General features: G+C 38.9%; 1 protein-coding gene across 11 annotated transcripts in view; it reads right to left on the bottom strand.

Moving 5' to 3' along the window:
• The window catches only part of PARD3B (par-3 family cell polarity regulator beta), a 602,621-nt gene that overhangs the window by 61,742 nt on the left and 518,504 nt on the right, over positions 1 to 22,375 (bottom strand). For 8 of the 11 annotated variants that reach the window (XM_073306519.1, XM_073306526.1, XM_073306522.1 and 5 more), the window contains one exon: positions 10,328 to 10,463. In XM_073306519.1, coding sequence (XP_073162620.1) covers positions 10,328 to 10,463 — 136 coding nt within the window. Of the gene's footprint in view, positions 1 to 3,290; positions 4,144 to 5,378; positions 5,707 to 5,742; positions 8,931 to 10,327; positions 10,464 to 22,375 lie in introns of those variants that run through there. The other 3 variants (XM_073306527.1, XM_073306525.1, XM_073306521.1) reach the window with 3 other exon arrangements.

Below are 22,375 nucleotides of genomic sequence, written 5' to 3'. Positions count from 1 at the left end.
GAAAATACAACCTTCCAGCAGCTTGCAGACATCAAACTCGCTCCTGGCTAATGGCAGCTCCAGAAGCTACCACCTCAAGTGCTACGGTGAGGACTGAATGTGAAGTATAATCAACATATTCTTTTCCTGTGACAGTGCCACAACACAGAAGTTCAGAGATACAGCAGGGCAGCTTTCAAACAGTATTTTTAGTGGCAAAATGGAACAACAAGAAAACAACAACTTTTAAGTGCCTCTGAACAGTATCAGGGATACCTTAATACTGAGCACAAAGCACGGAGAGAGAAGAAAAAAAGAGAGAAAGCAGTGGAGGAGATCTGTTATAAGTATTAATTTTTGATTTGGGTCTTTCAAGATGTTGACCTGATTATCAAACTGGAGACAGAAGTAAAAAGGTCAGCTAGTGGTTCTGAATGCTGCATACCACAGTTACTTCCAATGCCATTTTGTAAGATTTTTTTCTAAGTTTACTTAAGAAAACACAGGCGCGCTTAGTTAAATTATCTATACACTCAGCACTAGAATGATGTCTGATGGAAAATATAGCATATCAGAAAATATAGAAAATCAGCACATCAAAGCATATTCCCCACCCCCCAATTTGCTTCATAGAGAAGTTATGATAAACAGGTTATGTGTTCCCTAAGGTTACCATGGAAACTCTTTCTTTTCAGGCCATCATTTACAAAGGTAAAATTTGCATTAAAATATGATGGAATTTGATTTTTTTTTTTGTTAGACTCAAGTGGGGTCATGCTCCCATACAGTATAGCTATTATTTCAAACTTGGGAACATATGTTGAAGGGAGAGATCTATTAATCCCTGCAAGCACCTGGGTGACCAATTACAGTTTAATTGCTAACTTGACAGGTATCTCCCTGGCAAATTAACGGAAAATACTTTGAAAATTAGCTTCTAATGCAAATAGAAATGTTAATATGGAGCTGCTAGTTGGTAGCCACCAAAAAGTACTTTATTAATTCCTGTGAAATCATTCCTCAGGAAAGGCGGAATTTAGATTGTCAAAATTTCTGTTTTGCTGACAGCAGGACAGAGACGTAGGGCACGGTCATGTACTTTGGATGATACATGTGTACGACTTTTTTTGGAAAATATGTTGTAAAATTACTGTGCATTAGTCTCTAAGGTGCCACAAGTCCTCCTTTTCTTTTTGCGAATACAGACTAACACGGCTGTTACTCTGAAACCTGTGCATTAAATGTAATTCAAGTAGAGGTATCCACATTGAATAGAAGCAATAGTGTCTGCAGGGGTCAGGCTCTGCTTAGCTTGTTTTGAATGACCTTGGGTGACATGGGACTTCTGACATTGACTTCACTGGGGTCAAGATTTCATCCTGATCTTCATCCGCTGCTGCTGTGATTTGTTCCTGGGAATAGCTTAATGTGTAAAACTTACTCACTCTGTTCTCAGATACCAAAGGCCTCCATGTCCCAAAGTAACTACGCTCACATTGATTACAGATACTTTCAATAACTTACAAGGGGGCACATCTAATAGCCTGCTGAATATATGATTATATTGTTCACAATAATACGATGTATAATAATTATGACAATCACTACTTTTGGCACAGCAAATATAATGCTGAAACGTTTAAGAGTAGAACAACATTCTCATGATCAAAACTGAACTAAACAGAATGTCAGCAGAAATCCTGGAATATCCTCTCTTTTACACAGTCACACACACAACTAGCAGATACTGGTGGTATTAATACAGAATTTAATATGCTATTGGTAACACATTTGTGGTGACCTAGCACTTCAGGGTTAACAGATTCTACACCACGATCACCTGGGCCTTAATGGAGGAGGTTATAGAACCCATAACCTTCTGCCCCAAAAAGCATTCAATCCTCTACCACTTGAGTTAAAGGAGAATTTCATTAGCTATTGCCAGTGTGGGACATAGAACATGAAATTCAGCAGCAATGTAGTGGCTGTGACACATATACACATTAGTTAGACCATTATTTACATCACAACAATAGAAAAAGGTAACAAAACATAAACTGCGGCATTTGCCACACTAATTGCCCAATAAATAAATGGCTGATCAGCAAGTACCATAAACACACAAAAACCAGCTTAACATCAAAGTTGATCCCTCAGATCAGGTTACTTTGAACAAGTGTCTGTTATCATGACTCAGACAGAGTCCTTCTTTGTACTGGTAAATTCCTAAGCACAGAGACTTTACAAAAAAAAATCCAATTTACTAAAGTATACATGCACATAAAAAAAAAGATTTTAAAATTAGAAATGCAAACACAAAAAGAATTAACTAAGACTCTTTGCAGAACTCCTTAACGCAGCACATTCACTAGATGAGGGAATGATTTTTAATTAGATGTTTGCAGTGTTGTGGTTGTTATGCTGGACTCAGGCTAGGAGAGACAAAGTGGGTCAGGTAATACCTTTTATTGGACTAACTTCTGCTGGTGAAAGAGACAAACTTTTCAGCTTCACAGAGCTCTGTGGAGCTTGAAAGTTTGTCCCTTTCATCAACAGAAGCTGGTCCAATAAAAGATCTTACTTCACCCACCTTCTCACTCTTTTCATTACATCACATTTTTAGCATTAAGGGGTCAGTGCTCCTTTTTCCAAGCTCCCATTGACAACTAGAGTTGGTCACAAACATGTGGACTGAAAATTGAAAAAGAGAATAGGTCTTGGACAAAAGAACCAAAGTCATGAAATGCATCAGCCTGACCTGGTAAATGGAGTTTTCTTCTCCAATTTTTTGTACTGTATTTCAATGCTGTCTTGTTATTAGATTAGCATCTGCACTTCAGACCTTACACTAGGAACTAATAAAGTTATCCACCCAATCTCTCGGTGTCTGAGTCACTGACTTTATTTTTCATTCTAAATAATTATAACAATGTCGCCTGTTTGTTGAGAAAAATCAAGCCTCTATATATTCATAGATAATTGCTTTTACACAACATCCAGCGATACATTCTAATTACTTTTCACATCTTTGCTGTGAAGAAATCTTGAACTGTCTAGTGTTCTCAACTGCCTGACAACAACATACCCACGCTACTTTCAAAGCTCAGTGCTACTGGACTTGTGGCCATGATGTAATTTAACAAGCAGTTCTGCTAATGCATTTTGCAGTGAGCATTTCCTTCAGAGAAACTTTAAGGAAATACATCTTATAGCTTACACTGTAACATAACCCCCCCCCCAAATCCCAAACCACACCACAAAAAACAAAACAAAAAAACCCCACAACCTCCCAACTATATAGATATATCATAAAAAGGTCAGTCCAAAAAATTAATGTTTTGAAAATATATTTTAAAATATCTTCAGTAGTCACATATTTAACTATAGCTATGTTATTTTACAAATGAGAGAGCTGTACTTTGGCACACTCTCAATGAAACTGTTGCTTTGCATGACCCATCTCATTTTTGGCCTCTGCTTTATTCCATGAGCTAGGCATAAACCACTGTGGGCTGCTGCACTTAAGTTATTCTGAAAACTGCCTTCAATTACCTTAAATGGACAAAGTTTTGAAAGTCCTTACTCAAAACGCCTATTGATTTCAGGAAGTTTTCCTACGTAAGGACTGCAGGGATATGGAACAACATTTACCCTCTCATTCAAAGTAGCTAGGTAATTTTCTGGACCTTCTGTAAGATATTTTAGGGAACTTGACAGATCAGTATCACATAAAAATGAAGACATACAATATAGAGAGATTTGTATACAACACTGCAAGAGTTAGAAGCCAAAAATGTCAATTTATTTTTAAAATATAATAGATATTTAATATTAAAAGTGAAACCTTTTGCAACTCCCGACCATATGGGGATCTGACTGAGCCTTGATTTAGGTCTTTCAGACCCCAACCCAACAAAGTACCTGCACAGTCCCACTGATTTCAGGTGCTTAAAGTTAAGTGCTCTGCTGACCAAGTCCCCATTCCAGAAGTAAGAAAAAGTCCCTTAATAGTGGCCTGAGGAAGAGGGAGATCAGTTTTAAAAGGAAGTCTACTTTTTGTCCCCACTGTAGTCAGAGTTGTGAGCAGCTATATTTGATCCTATGGTATATGGGGCATTGACTTGCTGGAGGTCAGGAATTGAGCTGTCATCCAGGAATACATTTCTGCAAGGGAAAGGGAAGGTTCAAAGAGAGAAATACTAGCTCTGACAACTTCTCATGAATGCTCAGTGTTAAAACCCTAATCCTCGTTCACTTTCCCTATGATTCACGCTCTCTCACATATGAGGCCAGCCTGAGAGCTGGCATATTTATGAGTGTGTGCACACACGTTCATGTGTGGAGTGATTCTTAGAAAAGCCAGCAGGTGGCTAGAAAATTGGAAAAACTGGACTAGAGATGGTTTGCCAAAATAAAGGAAATAATTCTCAAAGAGCCAGCTACCTTACCACTCAGGTAAACCACATTGCCCCACTAGCAAATACAAACCCACAAATAAATACACGTAGGTTCAAGCTTTTAAAGGGCCTTTTTTGTATGCAGAAAACTATGCACCAAATTACATGCAAATGCCTGTTTGAGCACACAACTGGCAGTAATTGCTCACACATCCCATGGCATAATCACTTATTCAGTAACTCCACTGATCATCTAAATCACCAATTAGATGTTTGTTTCTGATGTCCCTTAAACATTTCAGCTAAGTGGGTTAGTTTGTACTTAAAAATTATAAAATAAAACCTCTGGGTTTCTTTATAATACATCAACACATGCGGCAGCAGCTGTCATGTTTTTTGTGATACTGTGCTCAAATTCTCAGTTTGAGAGAGACGAGATGATCATTCACTAACTGCAAGAGACGTGACCACTGCAGCATGTGTTAATATATAAAGTTCTCCTGAGTGTGCTGGGAGCTCTTTAAAGATGACTTCATCCATATATACGAGAGGCACTGCTGATGTATCAAAGTAATAGTCTTTTACAGCAGTAAGCAGAGGAAAGAAACAGGATATTATTTGCTTCTATTTAAATCATTTACTTGGCGACGTAACAGAGAAGCTTTAATATTTGCTCCCCTCAGACGCCAACTTCTACATTTAAATACTGTGAAAAGCAACATCTTGATTTTCAGAATAAGCGACACTACATATTATTGGAACTCAACATAATTTTTAAGGCATGTCGGCTACCCAGTGGAGTTGATTAAGATGCTATGTAAAAGTATTGCTTCCCTTGGTAAAGAGAACTTTGACAACGTTAGCTCAGAGACATCAGTATTTCAGATTCAGCTCTGGTTTAGATATTTTATGCCTAATTCAACCTTGGCATAACTAGGAGTGACTCCAAAGAAGTTTATGGAATCACTCATGCTTACCACTAATAACGGGTAGATTTGGGTCTCTTTGTGTGTCCTTTCAGGGGAACAGTTTATTTTTCACATGAGGTTTGGTTAAGATTTCACCACAACAATCCTCCCGCGTCCCCAAAAAATCAGAATCTCATTGCTTAGTCAGAGCAGATGACATTGTTTCAGAATTATCCCAATCCAAACTCTTCACAGGTCCGACAGAATAGAAGCATTGGCCAAAGGAGAGTTCTTGATTGGTAAAAACACATTTTAATAGGAGGTTTTAATCTTCATTAGTCATATGATGCTTTCGTAACAGCACAAATGTTTCTGAATGTTAGTTTTCAAAGTTGCTCTAGTCTAAATGAGTTTTCTTTTCCCTAAAAAGAATTAAATGTATTCAACTGAGTAGTAGTCAGCAACCTTTCAGAAAATCTGGAATTCATAGGAGATCTCCTATGGTTTCCCATAGTACATAAAATTGTCATTTCTCCCATTGCACTAGAAGACAAGAATGTTATTATTCTAGAAGCTGGAATTTTGGTTTTTAACCATGATCCAACACAAACGTTTGTGGTTTTTGGGAACCTAACCTGCTCTAAACTCAACATCCTGAAGCTGGAATTAATTGCTCATTAAAACACAAAGAGCTCCCTTTTCATTCCAAAGTAAGTATAGAACCTTTTGACACATTATGGAAAAATAATGCAGTTCTCAACCTTCCTTCTCTGTTTGGTTTTTAGGTTTGGACCTTTGCCAGATGCACAATAAACTGCTTGGCCTTTAACACAAAAGGGTATGATTCTTCTTTTTGTTACCTTAATTGGGAACTGACAAAACTCACTACATTACAAATTTGCTTCAATCAAAACCTGTTGACAGATAATATATTAAGGCCTAGTGCACAGATCTGAGTGGAGATCAGATAGCTGAAGAAAGGATTTTTTTCCTTTCATTTTTGTCAACGTACAAATCTAATTTGCAAATGAGGAATAAAAAATTGTAAGATCTGCTGTATATAAGGTATCGTATAGGATATTGTCAGGCTGCTGCAGTTACCTACAGATGAAGAACCACGCTCAATTTGTAATGAATTATACGCAGTCCCTGGAAGAACATGAACAAAATAAGGCTGCAGGAAGAATTTAATGTCACAGTGAAGACAGGACTGAGGTTTTAAATAATAGGATTGGTATGAAATCTGTGAAACAATCCAAGTAAATCCACAAATAGGTTTTTTATTCTGAGTTTTTTAAACTCTCTCTCTCTCTCTCTCTCCCCCCCACACACACTTCATTGCTTTGATTGAACATTCATTTCCCCCTCTCACATTTTTGTTTTTGTTTTCTTGTTTCAGTGAAGCAATGGGAAGGACAGCACCCATAAAACCTGCCTGCTGTAACTCCCTCCAATTCCTAAAGTGACTGTCATAAGTTCCTATGGCCCATCTCTATCAAAGTTTTCTTAGGATTTGATCAATAGCTCACTTTAAGTTAATGGGACTCTCTAATGGGCTTTGATCAGGCTCTTAAAGCAATATTTTCATGAAAACGTGCATTATTTAACTGGTGGGCTATTAAGACTTATACATACGTGCATGCACGCACTCACTGACAGGAGAGCCAGTACATTCCAATTGTACATCCACACTGTTTCCAGTGGATTTCAGTTCTTTCAATGAAAATAAAACAGCCTCCATTTTTTTCTTGGAAAATATTTATACTTTATAGTCAACATCTCTCTTTCTTTAACTGGGCCTAGAGAAGCAAAGATGTTTCACTTTAAGCCATCTACCCCTTGTGAATCTGGCTTATCATTTTCCCCCAGAATTATGAAGCTGGAGAGAGAGAGAGACACTAAAGAGTGCAAAACCAAACAACAACCCCAAAAAACAGAGTAACTGGAAATAATTTTGAAGTTTTATGCTAGATAGAACAAACCGTGCCATCCAAATGTATCTCTTAGACATACTAAACTGAATTATTCAGCTGTTCCTTAGAAAAAGAAAAACCAGTCTGAGAAAGAGGGAGAGCAGAAAAAAGAGCGAGGGAGCGACAGAGCAAAAATATATACAACAACAAATGAGAAGAACAGAGGAGAATTGAAAAAAACCTGGAGGTTGGGGGAGGAATGAAGAGAGACTAGCAAGCTTATTTAAAATGAATTTTTGACCTTATTTTTAAAACATTTATGGATCCCAATTGCCTGTCATGAGATTATGTTCCCTTACAATGCTGGCTTTTCAGCTGGCTCTGCACTTTAACTTGATTTATCCCATTTTTTAAAAAGTAGATTGTTAGAAATACCCTTTCCACCAGAAATTCTGTCCCATTATAGTGTCAGCTAAAGGCCACTTGTCAATGTCAGCTTTATAAGATAGAAATGTGTGGCGTGAGCTCTCAGACTTATTTTTTGGAGAACAAGCCCTGACGTCCATCTCTGAACCTCCTGCTTGGCTGTGGATAGTGTCTTCTTAAATTATCTTATGTTATTTTTCAATTTATCTGAATGTTTCATTAGATGGTGTACAGTGATTACAGCAGCTGCTGTACATTAGCAAGACATCTTAAAGGAAAGCTAGCTTAGGTATCATGCTGACTGACAAAAGCATAGTATTAAACTTATCTAGTATTAAAAATACATCAGGAGGCCTCTCCTCTTCTCCAGCTGTGAGAAGAAAAGCCCATAAAACCCATAACAGCAGGATTTCCTCCTGCTCAGCTGCTTGCTACCTCTTTAGGGGAGAGATCTGACAAAGTGGAGACTAAAGTAAGTTTTTATTTATTTAAAGTGATGGAATTAGTCATCAGATTTCCTCAACCTCTGTTCACCAGTAAAGAGACAATCAGTTGTTGCTCAATCTGTGTTACCATAATGCTGCCAGGGGTCAGTGTTAAAACCAGCAGTGTAAGGGCCCTAAATCAGAGGGCTGCTCTTGAACTACCAACAAGTGTGAGGAGAAATGGCCACCATTTTTCCTGGACCAGAATATGGTGCAATACCAAACTGGGGATGGAGAGATTGTAGCAGGCAGGAGATTTCGCTCTCGTATCCTCCCAGTTGTTGGTACCTTTTAGAGAAGGTCAGGCACTCAAGGCCTTTGAAACTTTACAAGCGACTTCAACTGGTGGAACTATTTAGGTATTGCAACAAACTTCAGCCATGAAGGTAAAGTTAGAGTTTAGAGCAGACACTATATAGCAGGTCTTCCTCGCAACAAAAACAGTTAAAAATTCATGACTTAGAGAGAGGAACAGAAACTATCTTGATGCCTCTAATATTAATCAATCTAAGACCGAGAGCTTTAAAGCTCTCTCGGGTGCTTTGATTAAGGACATCTTGCCTCACAGGAAAAACGAAGCTTTGGAAAATCGGTAATCTTTGGGCATTACATTTAATAGAAAAGGCTTAAAAGGGATTACCTACAAGGGACCTTCGTGAATCTTTGGAAATTATATTGAACCATAAATCTGAACCTCTTCCGAGGGGTAATAAAGCCTTATCAGTTTCAGATAAGAAGTGGAAATCCTCAGTCTGCTTTAGGCGCATCATTGGCCAGGTCTGGAGTATCTGCCAAGACGCTGATTATTTCTTTAGCCTCTGTCTTGGATAGATAGATATATTTTATTTAGATTATAAATTTGTAAAAAGATTTTTTTAAAACCAAGAATGGAAATTTAACAGATTCCCAAATTTGGTTCACAACCTTCAAGCCCACAGAATAAAGTTCATTGCTCTAAGGGATCTTGCTGGGGATGATATTTCTGAAATTAACTTAGAAAAATGATGGCTCTGTATAATTTCACGCATGCGTAATACACAATTGTGATTGCGATACAGCCATGTTTTGTTTTTTAGGAACACAAAGCACAGTAACTGAAGATTTCAATTTTTCATTCAAACTGATAGTCTGGCAAGTCTGGGGAATACTGGAGACATTGATGATGCTAGTACTTATAAAAATTCAGTTATACTTGGGTTTTAACAATTTTTAAATTGTTACGTTTGTTTTTTAAAATTAAGTTTGAGTTTAGTTTAAATTGCACCACGTAGTGCAGCATGCCAGAGATCTGCATGCCTGAACATTGATTGGCCTTATTTATTTTTAGAGACCGAGTGCAACCCTAAAATTCTTCTCCAGGCAGAACTCGGAGAGCTGCAGGACCCCATAACGGTCTCCTATGATATTAAGACATTCTATATATTTAAGGCATCAGAGGAGTCAGGAGCACTGGAGTCTATTGCTGTCTCTGTCCCACACTGGCACGGTATGCCCTTGGGACAGTCACAGCACTTTGTTTCCCAGCATCCCTAGCTGTAATATGGGGACAACGGAATTTTCCTACTAGACAGTTGTGTTATAGACTGAATTCAATCCTATTGGTAAAGCACTTAGAGATCCGCTGAGTGAAGGCTCTATAAAAGGGCAAGATATTAATTTTTTCACTTAAAACATGAAACTAGGGGCGGCAGGGGAAGCGTTTGGCCCGGATTGTTAATGGCCCTGGCACGGGTGTGCAAGTGGAGGGTGTATGTAACCTTGCCCCCCCACACTTGCGTGTCCTCATTCCCATGCAGCAACCAGGCACAATTTGAGTCTGTGTTCTCCTAATCCCCTCGTCACCCCCAAAGAGAAACAGCAGGATGAGCAGAGGGACCATACTACATCCTGCTAAGAGACCTAGTGTCACCTTGTGTGCCTGAATGTTTTGGGAGGAATCATGCTGGCTGGGACCACGTGCAGCGAGTTGCCCCGGGGATGGTGCAAATCTGGGCCGGTGCTTACGTCTAACAGTGGGTGGACATGACAGCATTGGAAATGACTCACTTTAGTAGAGTTTAAATTATATAAATGATTTGTTTGATGGGCTGGAAGTTACCCAAATATTCATGTTAAACTGATACAGAGACAAAGTATCTGGAAAACGAAAACAAAAACAAACCAGCCGGTGTCTTCTGCAAGCTTTTCCTTTGCTGGCTAGTATTTTGCTATGAACCTACCCAGTGCTGATCATAATCAGATGGCCATGTTCTCATCTCATCATCCTCGTAGAAAGGTAAACTGTCTCGCCTGGCTTGATGGTATTCCTTTCGTAACTTCTGGATACGGTCTGCATTCCCACCAGCTGGACAGCCACTGGAAAATAAAATTATAAATTACATATGTACAATCCCCACCCTCCGCATAATGCTGATACCAATGTGATAAACGTACCATACAACTCTGACCCTCTGCACATTCACTCCTGTGAACAATGACAAATGGCTCCCATATTTAAACAAACAATAATAATAATAATAATAATAATCTGCCACAGAAATATTTACTTTTTACTCTAAATATGGAATTTCCCCTGAAATAGCATTTGGCTGAGGTAAGTAGCATTCAGACCTGGAGCAGTATAAGCTTTCTGGTCTGATATTTCATGAGCTATCAGGGCTAGGAACAAAAAAGTTCTATATCATAAAAAAGACAGGAATCCCACTCTCAATTACAAAAAGAACTAAGGTTCCAGCCTTGAGAAATGGGGGGTACGGGGGGAAACGAGAGAGAGTCCAACTATAAAATGGTGATATTATTACATACAGAAGAGTAGCATCTGGTACTTTTAAATGTTTGTCAAATGTATTCGACCCTAATCCTGCAAAGACTTATACATGTGCTGAACTTTATGTACTGAGAGTAGTCGCAATCAAGTCAATGGAGCGCCTGACAACGCGTGAGTTCAGCACATGCACAAGTATTTGTAGGATTAGGGCTGAATACATTTGACAAACATTTAAAATGATCCGCTACTACTTTCCCATATATAATAATGTCACTATTTTATAGCTTGACTCCCCCCTCCCCCTCTACTTCCCAGGGTTGGTACACGAGAAGCACTGTCTACATACCTATTTTTAGAGCACTAGCACGAGCCCCACTAGTCCGAGTCTATTGAACTCTTCTAAAATAGTTTTTCTGTAACATTTTGTATATGGAAAATGCAGAATAAAGGGTTTATTGGCATTTATTTGAGACATATGCCTAATGGCTCTGCAGTATGGTGGACACCCCAAACTCCAGCTCATAGGAACAAAACCTTAATATTGAGGCACATAATCATACATTCTCTTATCCTGCAACCTTAACTCTTCCATTTTGTGTGTATGCAAAACAATACAGATGCTAATCACATAAGCACATGAACCAGGCATAGGTGTGCCAGGGCACAGTGCAGGGAATCTTCACCCCGATATATGTTAAGGACTGTATTTGGCCCCTTCTCTTTAGCAAACCAAAGAGTCAACCCAAATTCACCTGCAGTTTGCAGCGATAAGATTCAACAGGCAAATATAAGCTAAAGATGCTTTAGAAAGAAAAGTTTCAGAGTAACAGCCGTGTTAGTCTGTATTCGCAAAAAGAAAAGGAGTACTTGTGGCACCTTAGAGACTAACCAATTTATCTGAGCATAAGGCTCATGCTCAAATAAATTGGTTAGTCTCTAAGGTGCCACAAGTCCTCCTTTTTTAGAAAGAAAAGTTACTCATTTAATAAAGGCAGACCTCAGCAATGTGCCCTATTTTATCCATAACATATAAACAATAAGCACAGCTTTTGAGGGGAAAAAAATCCTGATTTTTCTATCAATACATTTAAAAAGATTCTTGCTTTTTAAGGCCCAAGTCCCCCCCTTTATATTGGGAGCGAACTTAGAGCTGTGCTAGTGTAACATAAAACAGTCTCACTGACTCTGGAGTAATGTGAGATGAATATGATGCCTTCTCCAGTGCTCATGCAACAGTTCCGAATTTCAACTTGGCTCCTGACAATTATGTGAATATATGAACCACATTCAAACTCACCAGATGAATTCAATCAGTGCTGTGCAAATATCGCATACATAATCTATTAGTTTACCCCAAAGAAACTGAAGCATTGAATTCAGACAGAATGAAGTCATCAGTAATAAAAAAAAGAAACTGATAAGGCAATATTAAAAAAAATCCACAATTTTCCGACATTTGCGGGGAAGATCATATGTTGCCTGTAAACTATTCTCCCATCTGCCTATAAATACATAATTAAAAAATATGGGTTTGATCAGATAGCAGTTCTCAAGTAGGAGAACAGTGGAAGAATACCAATTCAAATGCTTAGGATGCATGTCTGCTTATGCTGAAAAGAAGCCTGACCTTACAGAAAAAATATAAAAACAATATCCCCATCAAAGTCAATTTATATTAAATAAACCCACTGGAACTGCTCATTTAGGTTTGTGAGTGAAGGAGACTGAACTATTGCAGGAGCCCAATCTACATTTTGATGGTCACCTCCTGAAAGAGCTAGAAATGACCACAGACTTCACCGCTTACATAATTTAGTGCATAGTTAATTTCATGACTTAGCTTCTCACCGAATAAGCTCTTCACACTTAGAGTTATACAACACACCTGATCACACACATTCACACAAAAAATTTAAGAAGGCTGTGGAGTTGTCACCTGTCAAGAAAAGATTTCAAGTGAACTGCCTACTCCATACAAAGCCAGAAGACTTTGTAGCAGATTTCAGAATGATTTTCATTAATTTAGTGCAACTGAATCAGAAGTGGCTGAGGTTGGCGTGAATCACAGAATCACTGAAATGTAGGTCTAGAAGGAGTCCCCTACACTGAGGCAGAACCAACTAAGCTTAGGCCACCCCTGACAGGTGTTTGTCCAGCCTCTTCTTAAATACCTCCATTGATGGGGTTTCCACAACCTCTCTTGGAAGCTTATTCCAGACTTAACTGGTCCCATAGTTTGAAAGTTTTTCCTAATATCTAACCTAGATCTCCCTTGCCACAGATTAAGCCCATTACTTCTTGTCCTACTTTCAGTGGAAATGGAGAACAATTGATCTCCGTCCTCTTTATAACAGTTCTTAAAATTTTGAAGACTCCTATTAGCTCCCCCCCATAGTCTTCTGTTCTTAAGACTAAACATTCCCAGTTTAAACCTTTCCTCGTAGGTTAGGTTTTCTAAATCTTTGAACATTTGTACTGGTCTCCTCTGGACTCTCTCCAATTTGCCCACATCTTTTGTAAAGTATGATGCCCAAAATTGAACACGGTACTCCAGATGAAGCCTTCCCAGTGTTGAGGAGAGCAGGACAATCACCTCCAGTGTCTTACACACACATCCCAGGATGATATTAGCCTTTTTCACAACTGCATCACATTGCTGCCTCTCATTCAATTTCTGATCCACTCTAACCCCCAGATCCTTGTCCGCAGTACTACCACCTAGCCCGTTATTCCCCATGTTGTAGTTGTGCATTTGACTTTCCTCTCCTAGTACTTGGGTAACTTGGACTTTTGTTCCCCTGGAAGAGGACTGTGACAGTCACACAGCTGGAGGGTTGAGCCACATGACCCCCTGGGAGAGTCAGTAAACCCTGGCTGAAGCTCTTAAGGGAGGGTGCTAGACAGAGAATCTGCACCTCAAGAGTGTGTCTAGGGCACTTAAGAGATGGACAGTGCATGGACTCTGTTCAGATTCCAGAGGCCTAAGACACCTGGGGATTTAGTGGCTGGATCCCCTCACAGACGTCTGAGCGGCCAAGAGGGGGTGCTCCACTAGATTTGTGTCTCTGCACTTCTTTAAACACACTGCAAAATTACAAACAAATGTAGCATGTAAGGACTCCGCTGAATCATTTAAAGACATATCCATATATTTCTGAAAGGCAATGAACATTTTGTTTCCAGTGGGTTTCCTAAATGCATTAATATTGCAAAGCTTTTCTTTTCAGCCACTTACCTCAGGATGTAATTTTACCCAGTTGACTGGCAGCTTATAAGCAACTTGTGGTTACATTTAAATTTTTTTTCAACAATTATGAAAAATGAATACTTGCTGAAGCTTTCATTCACAAATGAATAAAATACAAAACTAATCTCATGTTGATTCAAAAGAATGGGCTGAATCTTCCATTCACTACCTATTATAACACAAAACTAATTATATCATAGCTACTGAAAAGAATTTACTGCCTTGAGCATACATATAGAATACAAAGAAACACAATACACCACACTGTAGATTAGTACTGTTCATCTATGGTACCTCTCATTTAAGAAGTCAAGATGAAAACATTTCAAAGGATACAATATGGTGCCAGCATTTATTTCCCTACGCTGAAATGTTAAGTTGTTTATCAAGGTGTTTTAGCAACCTCAATAAGAGGAGGGAAGAGAAAAAATGGTTAAAAAATGACAAAAAGAAAATCCATAGTCAGAACATAATTCTACAATATTTCAATATGTCCATCTTTGTCAGCCAAGAGAAAGAGAGTTTAGGAAGCAACGAGCTTTTGTTATCAACATCTGCACTTGAGTAAATGAATGATATTCCAATAAAAAGCTTGTCAGAAAAATTCTCATTGACAATTCCAGAACCTGCAAGATAATAGAATATCTTCAAGGTTCATAGGGAGACAACTCAAGTTTTAGGAATATACGTCAGGCACTGACAACCAAATCAGGGAAATATAAATCTTTATGGAAATTCCATGAGCTTGATGGACTCGGCAGCACTTACTTTTCTGGTCTGAGCAGGAAGGTACCTTGTGTGTATGTACTTACAGACTTCACCAGTGGAAAAGCGGCCACGCAGGATGCTTCATTTGGCAACTGTGAAATGCTTGTCAGATCCTGGGAACAAAGTCTGTGATTCTGCCTAACCATTTGAATGGGGATATGTTAAGAGGTCTGTGTATAGACAGGTTGATAGACAAATAGCAGATAGATACAGGGAAGTACATATATCTCTCTATACCTAGAAACGTCCACAAATACATCTCAAGCTGCATGCATACACAGATAATTAGAGAAAAACCAAATTAGAGAGAACTTCATTTATAAAAAGAAAAGGAGGACTTGTAGCATCTTAGAGACTAACCAATTTATTTGAGCATAAGCTTTCGTGAGCTCACTGGAGTGAGCTGTAGCTCACGAAAGCTTATGCTCAAATAAATTGGTTAGTCTCTAAGGTGCCACAAGTCCTCCTTTTCTTTTTGCGAATACAGACTAACACGGCTGCTACTCTGAAACCTTCATTTATAAGTTTAAGTCTACATACTAAAATTTCTGACTAGCATCCTTGAGTCATAATTTGCTCTACAATACCGAAAGAAAAAGTCATAAAAGTTCCTCAGCTGCACATACGTGGTCACCTTTCAACTCGGCAGGGTAACATAAAAGCACTACAACCACTTCTGTCCAAAAGGTCAAAGACTCCTCAAGCAGCACATGACCATCATTTGTCAGGATGTAAATTGAGCCCTGCCGACCTTATAACATTATTGCTGACCCTTTGACATTAGAAGCTTAGTGGATAGAAGGCAGATAATATTCTTAGGCTCCTGTGGATTAAAGTTCTCTTTCTCTCCTATTCTTACCAGGGCAATTAGCTGTAGAATTAAGCTTTTCCTGCTCAAACCAGCTGACAATGTGTTCACAGGAACCTCGCAGAATTATTTGAAGACTAAGACTGATAGATAAGTTCTATCAAAACTGTTTATAAAATCTCTCTCTGTGACTGGACATGAAGCATCTATTTATTGTCCCCTCCTTTCTCGTGACATTCAGCACCTCTTCCTATTTGTGGTGGCTGATGGCCCAGCCACTCAGGCGAGGACCATCTCTTCATTCAGGGCCACATTTTGTCTCCATTCCTGTTCCTTTTACAACCTGTAGCTGGCTCTCACCGTGTCACATGAGAATGGGAAGTCAGCCTCCTTTTGCCTTAGAAAAACAAAGCTGGCATACCGTAGGGTTAACCTCATCATGGGCAGGTATAAATGAGAGAGACATATGTAATTCCAATTAAAACAGGTTATTTGTGATCAAATGGGAGGGAAAGACAATTTTTCAACATTTCTTGTGCATAACAAGCATGTATTCTTTGTGATGGAAAGTGATTGTTTTGTTCTGCTCAGCTGAATATGCCTGTTAGGGGAAAGCAATCACCAGATTTTAATTAATTAAAAAAAAAAAGGTGGCTTATAGCTCAGTCTAGCTAACGGTAATGCCTGAGTTTCTGGCATGTGAACAGTTTACTTCTGTCTTGTTGGTCTGAGATGTGAATGCGTCTCAGAAGGGTTAGGAAGAGCAGAAAGATTAGGGACTCGGGTGCTGACAACAACTGAACTCTCCATAAACAATACACAATGAAAATAATGAAAACCAGACTTTCCTGGTATTGTCAGTAGCCTCTAGACAATGCAAAAGTTTCTGGTTTCTTCAGTAAAGATGATATCAATTATGCGTTTTATCCATCATGATAAAGTCATGTGCTAGGCATAATTGAGGGCCTTCTCTCTGAGGTAATTTCTTTTGGATTTATAAGGCAAAGAACTTAAATTGCCTTTTTTGGCACTTTGTATTACAAGCTGGTTTTATTCTTTTATTTTACTGAAGAAAAGCAGCTGGCATATTTGCAATGTATAGGTCACACCAACACAGAGTGCACATTTTCAACCCTCCCACCCCATTTACAGCAGCTTTAACAATTCAACAAAGCAAATGCTGAATATTAAATCATTGCAAGGAAATACAGTTACATTTCTTAATGGTTATCACACCTGTATGGAACTGGAAACTAGTTTTTTTTGTTTGTTTGCACACTACTGCTTTTCTGCACTCGAGTTTATTAACCTTTTTTTAAAAAGGCAGAAAAATTCAATAAAACACCTTGAAGACTTCTAGGAAGAGGCCCCCTCGGAGGCCACTTACTACAAAAAACAAAAGCAGGAGGGACACTGGGTGACAATACACTGAAGCATTAATTTCTGAGCTCCCATGTGAAGTAAGAGATTGAGGATCAGAGAGCTCAAGCATAGTGAGCAATGCAATCCACACCCTAAAATATATTTTGATGAAAACAGCAAACTCAGGGCTGACTTTATCTATTATGTCAAAGAAAGCACCTCTCCAAGTTATTCACAAGGGACTACATTCTGCTCTGTTACACACATGCAAACCCATACTACTTGCAGAGTAGCAGGAACTGAGTCACTGTGTGGATTCTTTCTACAATACCTGGCCTAAGTAGAAAATATTGTACATTTAAAACGTCACCAGTGAAGTTCCCTAAATTTAAAATTACAATTCACTGAGTTTGTAACCCCGTCAAAGAAATAAGGTACTCCTCTCTTCTTTAAAAAAAAAAAAAGTATTTATACCCTGCCCAAAATGTCGGGGGGCGGGGAGGGCGGAAGATAGATCATATGGTCAAAATGCATCATTATTATAAAGTGGGTTTTTTAATGGATGATCACTACTGGGATAACATTAATCTAGTATTAGGACTTTTACGGGAAAAAAAAATACAAATGTAATTCATCTCTTTAACTGTCAGCTGCATTTCTAGAGCTTTAAAGTCTGTAGCTTCCAGGGGCCTTTTGTCTTTCTGCCATAGCAGGAATATCTTGGACAGCTGTAAGAGCTTCGTAAGCTATCTTTCTCAAAATCCATTAGCTAATTCAAGGAACCTAATTAGAGCTGCCATTTTGATGGAGCATACTGAATGCTTAGTACAAACTAGTAACACCATCAATGTTTATTAAAAATCACAAGACCCAAAGCTCTCAGTTCCATATAAATATTATTAATGGACAAATACACAGTACTTATTAAAACACATATGGTGTTAAATATCTATACAAATATACCTACACTAAGACTACACACATGACCAGATGGAAAAAATATATTTATAAACACTGAAAAATGGAAGTAAAACCCAAGGACTATTTTATATAAAAACTGTTGAAAACTAAAGTTGCCTCCTTTGGTGACATCTGTATGTGCATTAAAGAAAGCAAAGCAGGCTAAGAATTATCTAGTTCTCATGTTTTTACTGAGCGGCATGCTGACAATTTGGAAGGAATTTTATGCTTCCCTCAAGAATGTTCCCCAGCTGGAGCCATTTTCTAGCTTCTCTTACATCAGCCACTCCAATTGCCATACTGTGCAGACATTTACACATATTCCAACACTGAACTGGTTAGGGCATCCAAAGATTTACAGGGAATTTGCACTGTTGAGCTGTAACTGAATTTTGCTGCTGACAGCAACAAAAATGGTCAAGGGAGCCAACAAATAAAGACATCTGCAGTAATGCTCTCCTACGCTTCACTGTATAACAAGCCCAATATAATGAAAGAACAAATCTGGACTATTGAGACAGTAGTGGATATACAGCCCATTCCTAAGAACTTCAGAGATCTAACTAGGTTACGATGTACTCGAATGTGTAAATAAAGATGTTATTTGGAGAATTCATGGCCTTTGTTTTCAATTCAGAACCCTGACAATCTGAAATACAGAAGAGCTGATATTACTTGTTACTCTTTCCAATTTGATGTGCATCTTCACATACATCTAATTTTGTCTAGATTCTACTTTTCTGTACAACCAAACACATGTGAAAAGAGAAAATCACATTTTCTATAGAAAGACAATAAGCCACCAGCATGTGTAAGATGAAAAGTGTAAACCTTACAAGGAAGAATATAATATTCTAAGTACAAAACAAAGAGGAATAGTGTAAATAGCAAATGAAATAGCTTTTAATGTATTTCATTAGCTGTCAGTGCAATGTGTGGCAAGATAAAACCATACTATGTAGTATCCAAGCATGCTAGAACAGCCCTTACGAAACATGGGGCTTCTTATTGGAGATGCATATCATTTACGGGAAATTTATGGAACATCCCAGGTCTAATATAATGATCCAAAATTCACTCATATTAAATAAATCACTGAAATGATACAAGAGGGTTTTAATATAGATGCAACATGGATGTTCAAAATTACACTTAATACATAAGGTGGGCTTAAAAGAGTTACTTCCCTGGGGAAGCAGCAGTTCAAGGGACTAAAATCTCTATCGCACTACATTAGCTCTGCCATGGATGGTGCAGCAAGACAAATTCATTTTAGCTGTCAAAATGATACGGTCACATTTTCAAGCTATGGATCACATGTATGCATTTTCACAGGTGTGCACATGATAGACAAAGGGCTATGTCTGCAACTGAGGCACAAATAGATTTAAAACATGTAAGATCTAAACATTGTCTCTTGTGTGCCCAAAAGCTAGTGTGTAAAGTTGCACATGCATGTTTTCTAGAAGCATCTTAGTTCACATCAACAAGACTGACATATCTCAAGGTATAAAATGCACTTTATGGTAAATTTTGAAATTTAAAAAAAAGTTTGACTGGAACTGCATTTTGGCCAAATATTTCAAACCTGGAGGCCCTAATGTTTGACGTGCAAATCCATTATTAGGCAGCAAAATAAACAGCCTGACCTTCATGGGCACTGAAGGTTTGCAAATTTGGCTTCTACCCTTCCCCCTCATTTATGTAGAGGGCATGAACAAGGCTCTGCCATTCCTGGGCATTCCTGTCTGGGCTACTCTTTCCATTTCCTTTATGTTGTTAAGTCCCAAAAGTTTTCCCTCTCTAAGTACTGTTTGATGGAAGGAATCTTTCGGTTGGCCCCTTTTATGTGTTCCTCTACCTGCCCAATGGCACATCTGCCCTGGCATATGTTCTGGCTTCATTCTTATATATAGTTATTATGACAATGTTAAATTAAACCAGGCAGTCAAAAATGTGTAAACTACAACTGGACCCAAACACAGAGTTTGGCTCTGGATTCAGACCCCATTCCAAATTTCCCCAAAGTTAAAGGTGTTTGCATTGGTATAACCCACTGTAGAGAAAGGAACAAGCCAAACCTTTTGGCTTTGAGTTGGAACTTACTCCAAAGCAGTGGTGGGCAATCTGCGGCCCATTGGCTGCATGTGGCCCATCAGGGTAATCTGAATGCAGGCTGCGAGAAATTTTGTTTACATTGACCATCCGCAGGCATGGCCCCCTGCAGCTCCCAGTGGCTGTGGTTTGCCTTTTCCAGCCAATGGGAGCTGTGGGAAGCGGCAGCCAGCACGTCCCTGTGGCCCGCTGCTTCCCGCAGCTCCCACTGGCTGAGAACGGCAAACCGCGGCCACGCCTGTAGTCAGTCAACATCAGTAAAATGTCTTGCAGCCCGCAATCAGATTACCCTGATAGGCTGCATGCGGCCTGTGGGCTGCAGGTTGCCCACCACTGCTCCAAAGGGTTGGATCCAGTGTTCTGCTTCAGGGCTATCTCTAATGAGTATCTTTCAATGGGTCTTCTTCCCCGCACCCACAGAGCTTTGTCCTTAACCCTCTCTCTTCTCCAGTTACATCTGATCACACTGTTTCAGCGACCATCCTTAGGGATATGACTTACAAATCTATCTTACCATACCTGACTTGTCTTTCTCCACTCCTTCTTGCACCTCTGCCTGTCTTTCTGACATCTCCTCCTGGATGCCTTGCAGGCTACGATGCCAGCCTCATCCACCCATTTTTTAGCTTCTCCCACCAACTCTTCCCCTTCCCCTAGGCTGGCCTTACGCATAAAGCCTTTTCTAGTGTGTGAAGTGACTACCTCTCTGCCTTCAAATCCACCCAGGAGACCCATCTCTCCAGAGATACTCATAAAGCAGTCAGTTGGTTAATAATGGCTAGATTGTGGGGCAGATGGGGATAGTAGACACATCCTTTATCTTTCTCAACAATTTTAAAATGCTAATGGCTATAGTGCATAGTTCAGTAACAACAACTTCATTAAAATATTAATACTGTCAAGTCAAACACTTAAAAGTTAGAAAAAGTTCTTCAAGATCTGAAGACGAGCTCTGTGTAAAGTTTCTCTCTTTCACCAACAAAAATTGGTCCAATAAAAGAGAAATTCTCCCCCTTCACCCTTGTCTCTCTATCGAGTATGAGAGAACTGCAAACTTTCTAAGGTTTATAATTTGCCAAACTGGGGTGGATTTTCCTGGGCAAAAGGCACATTACTGAGACTAGACTGACTTCTCTTCCAAATTCCAAGCCCCTATTCCAAAGCACAGAGGCACTACAGTTTACTCAATGAAACAAGATTTTTTTTTTTTTAATATGGGAAAAACAATATATTTTCCCCTAATCTCCTTGTCAAAATAGCGACAAAAAGCTCAATCTGTTTAGTTTAACAAAGAGAAGGTTAAGGGGTGACTTGATTATAGTCTATAAGTATCTACATGGGAAACAAATATTTAATAATGGACTCTTCAATCTGGCAGATTCAATAGCTGGAAGTTGAAGCTAGACAAATTTAAACCGGAAATGAAATAGAAATTTTTGGTAGTAAGGGTGATTAACCATTGGAACAATTTACCAAGGATCGTGGTGGATTCTCCATCACTGACCATTTTTAAATCAAGATTGGATGCTTTTCTAAAAAGATACATTTTAGGAATTATTTTGGGGAACTTCTACGGCCTGTGTTATAGAGGAGGTCAGATTATATTATGATCACGATGATTCCTTTTGGCCTTGGAATCAGCGAAAACAGATAAACTATTTTAGCTTTCCAAAAACATTCAGCCTGAGGCAGACACCCAACAGGGGAAAGTTTAATCTGAATGGTTCAAGTTCAGCGAAGTCATAAGCAAGTGAGAATAGGGTCTGATAATGGAAAGGGCCACTACCAGCACTGCTTATAATAATAATAGTGGTGGTATATATTTGACTGATACTTCTTCCACTCTTCACATGTGAGCGGTCTTTGGAGACTGTAAGGTTCTTGGACCAGAAACAGCACCATCATACGTTTTTGTACAACATCTGGCACCGTGGAGACCCGATTCTGACCTGTGAGCACAACCACAATTTAAATATTACACAACAACAACAAACTGGAGGGCTGGCTAGGTGAGTAGACAGCACTGCTGCATGTGTTCCATTTGAAGCTGCAGTCAGCTTAATGAGATAGCTAATTGACGAGTGCTACTTCCTTCACGTGTCCATTAGGATAAGTACAGCACATGGATATCTCACCCATCAAAGACAAGAAAATGCATTAATTTTGGACTTCTTAGAGCTGCTAATAAATCTGACACTGTCTGGCAGTTTTCTTCATTTCCTACCATTTGACAGATACTG

Source organism: Lepidochelys kempii, chromosome 11 (assembly GCF_965140265.1).
Source record: "Lepidochelys kempii isolate rLepKem1 chromosome 11, rLepKem1.hap2, whole genome shotgun sequence".
In the NCBI taxonomy this organism is placed as follows: Eukaryota; Metazoa; Chordata; order Testudines; family Cheloniidae; genus Lepidochelys; species Lepidochelys kempii.
This window is presented reverse-complemented; position numbering and strand designations above follow the sequence as displayed.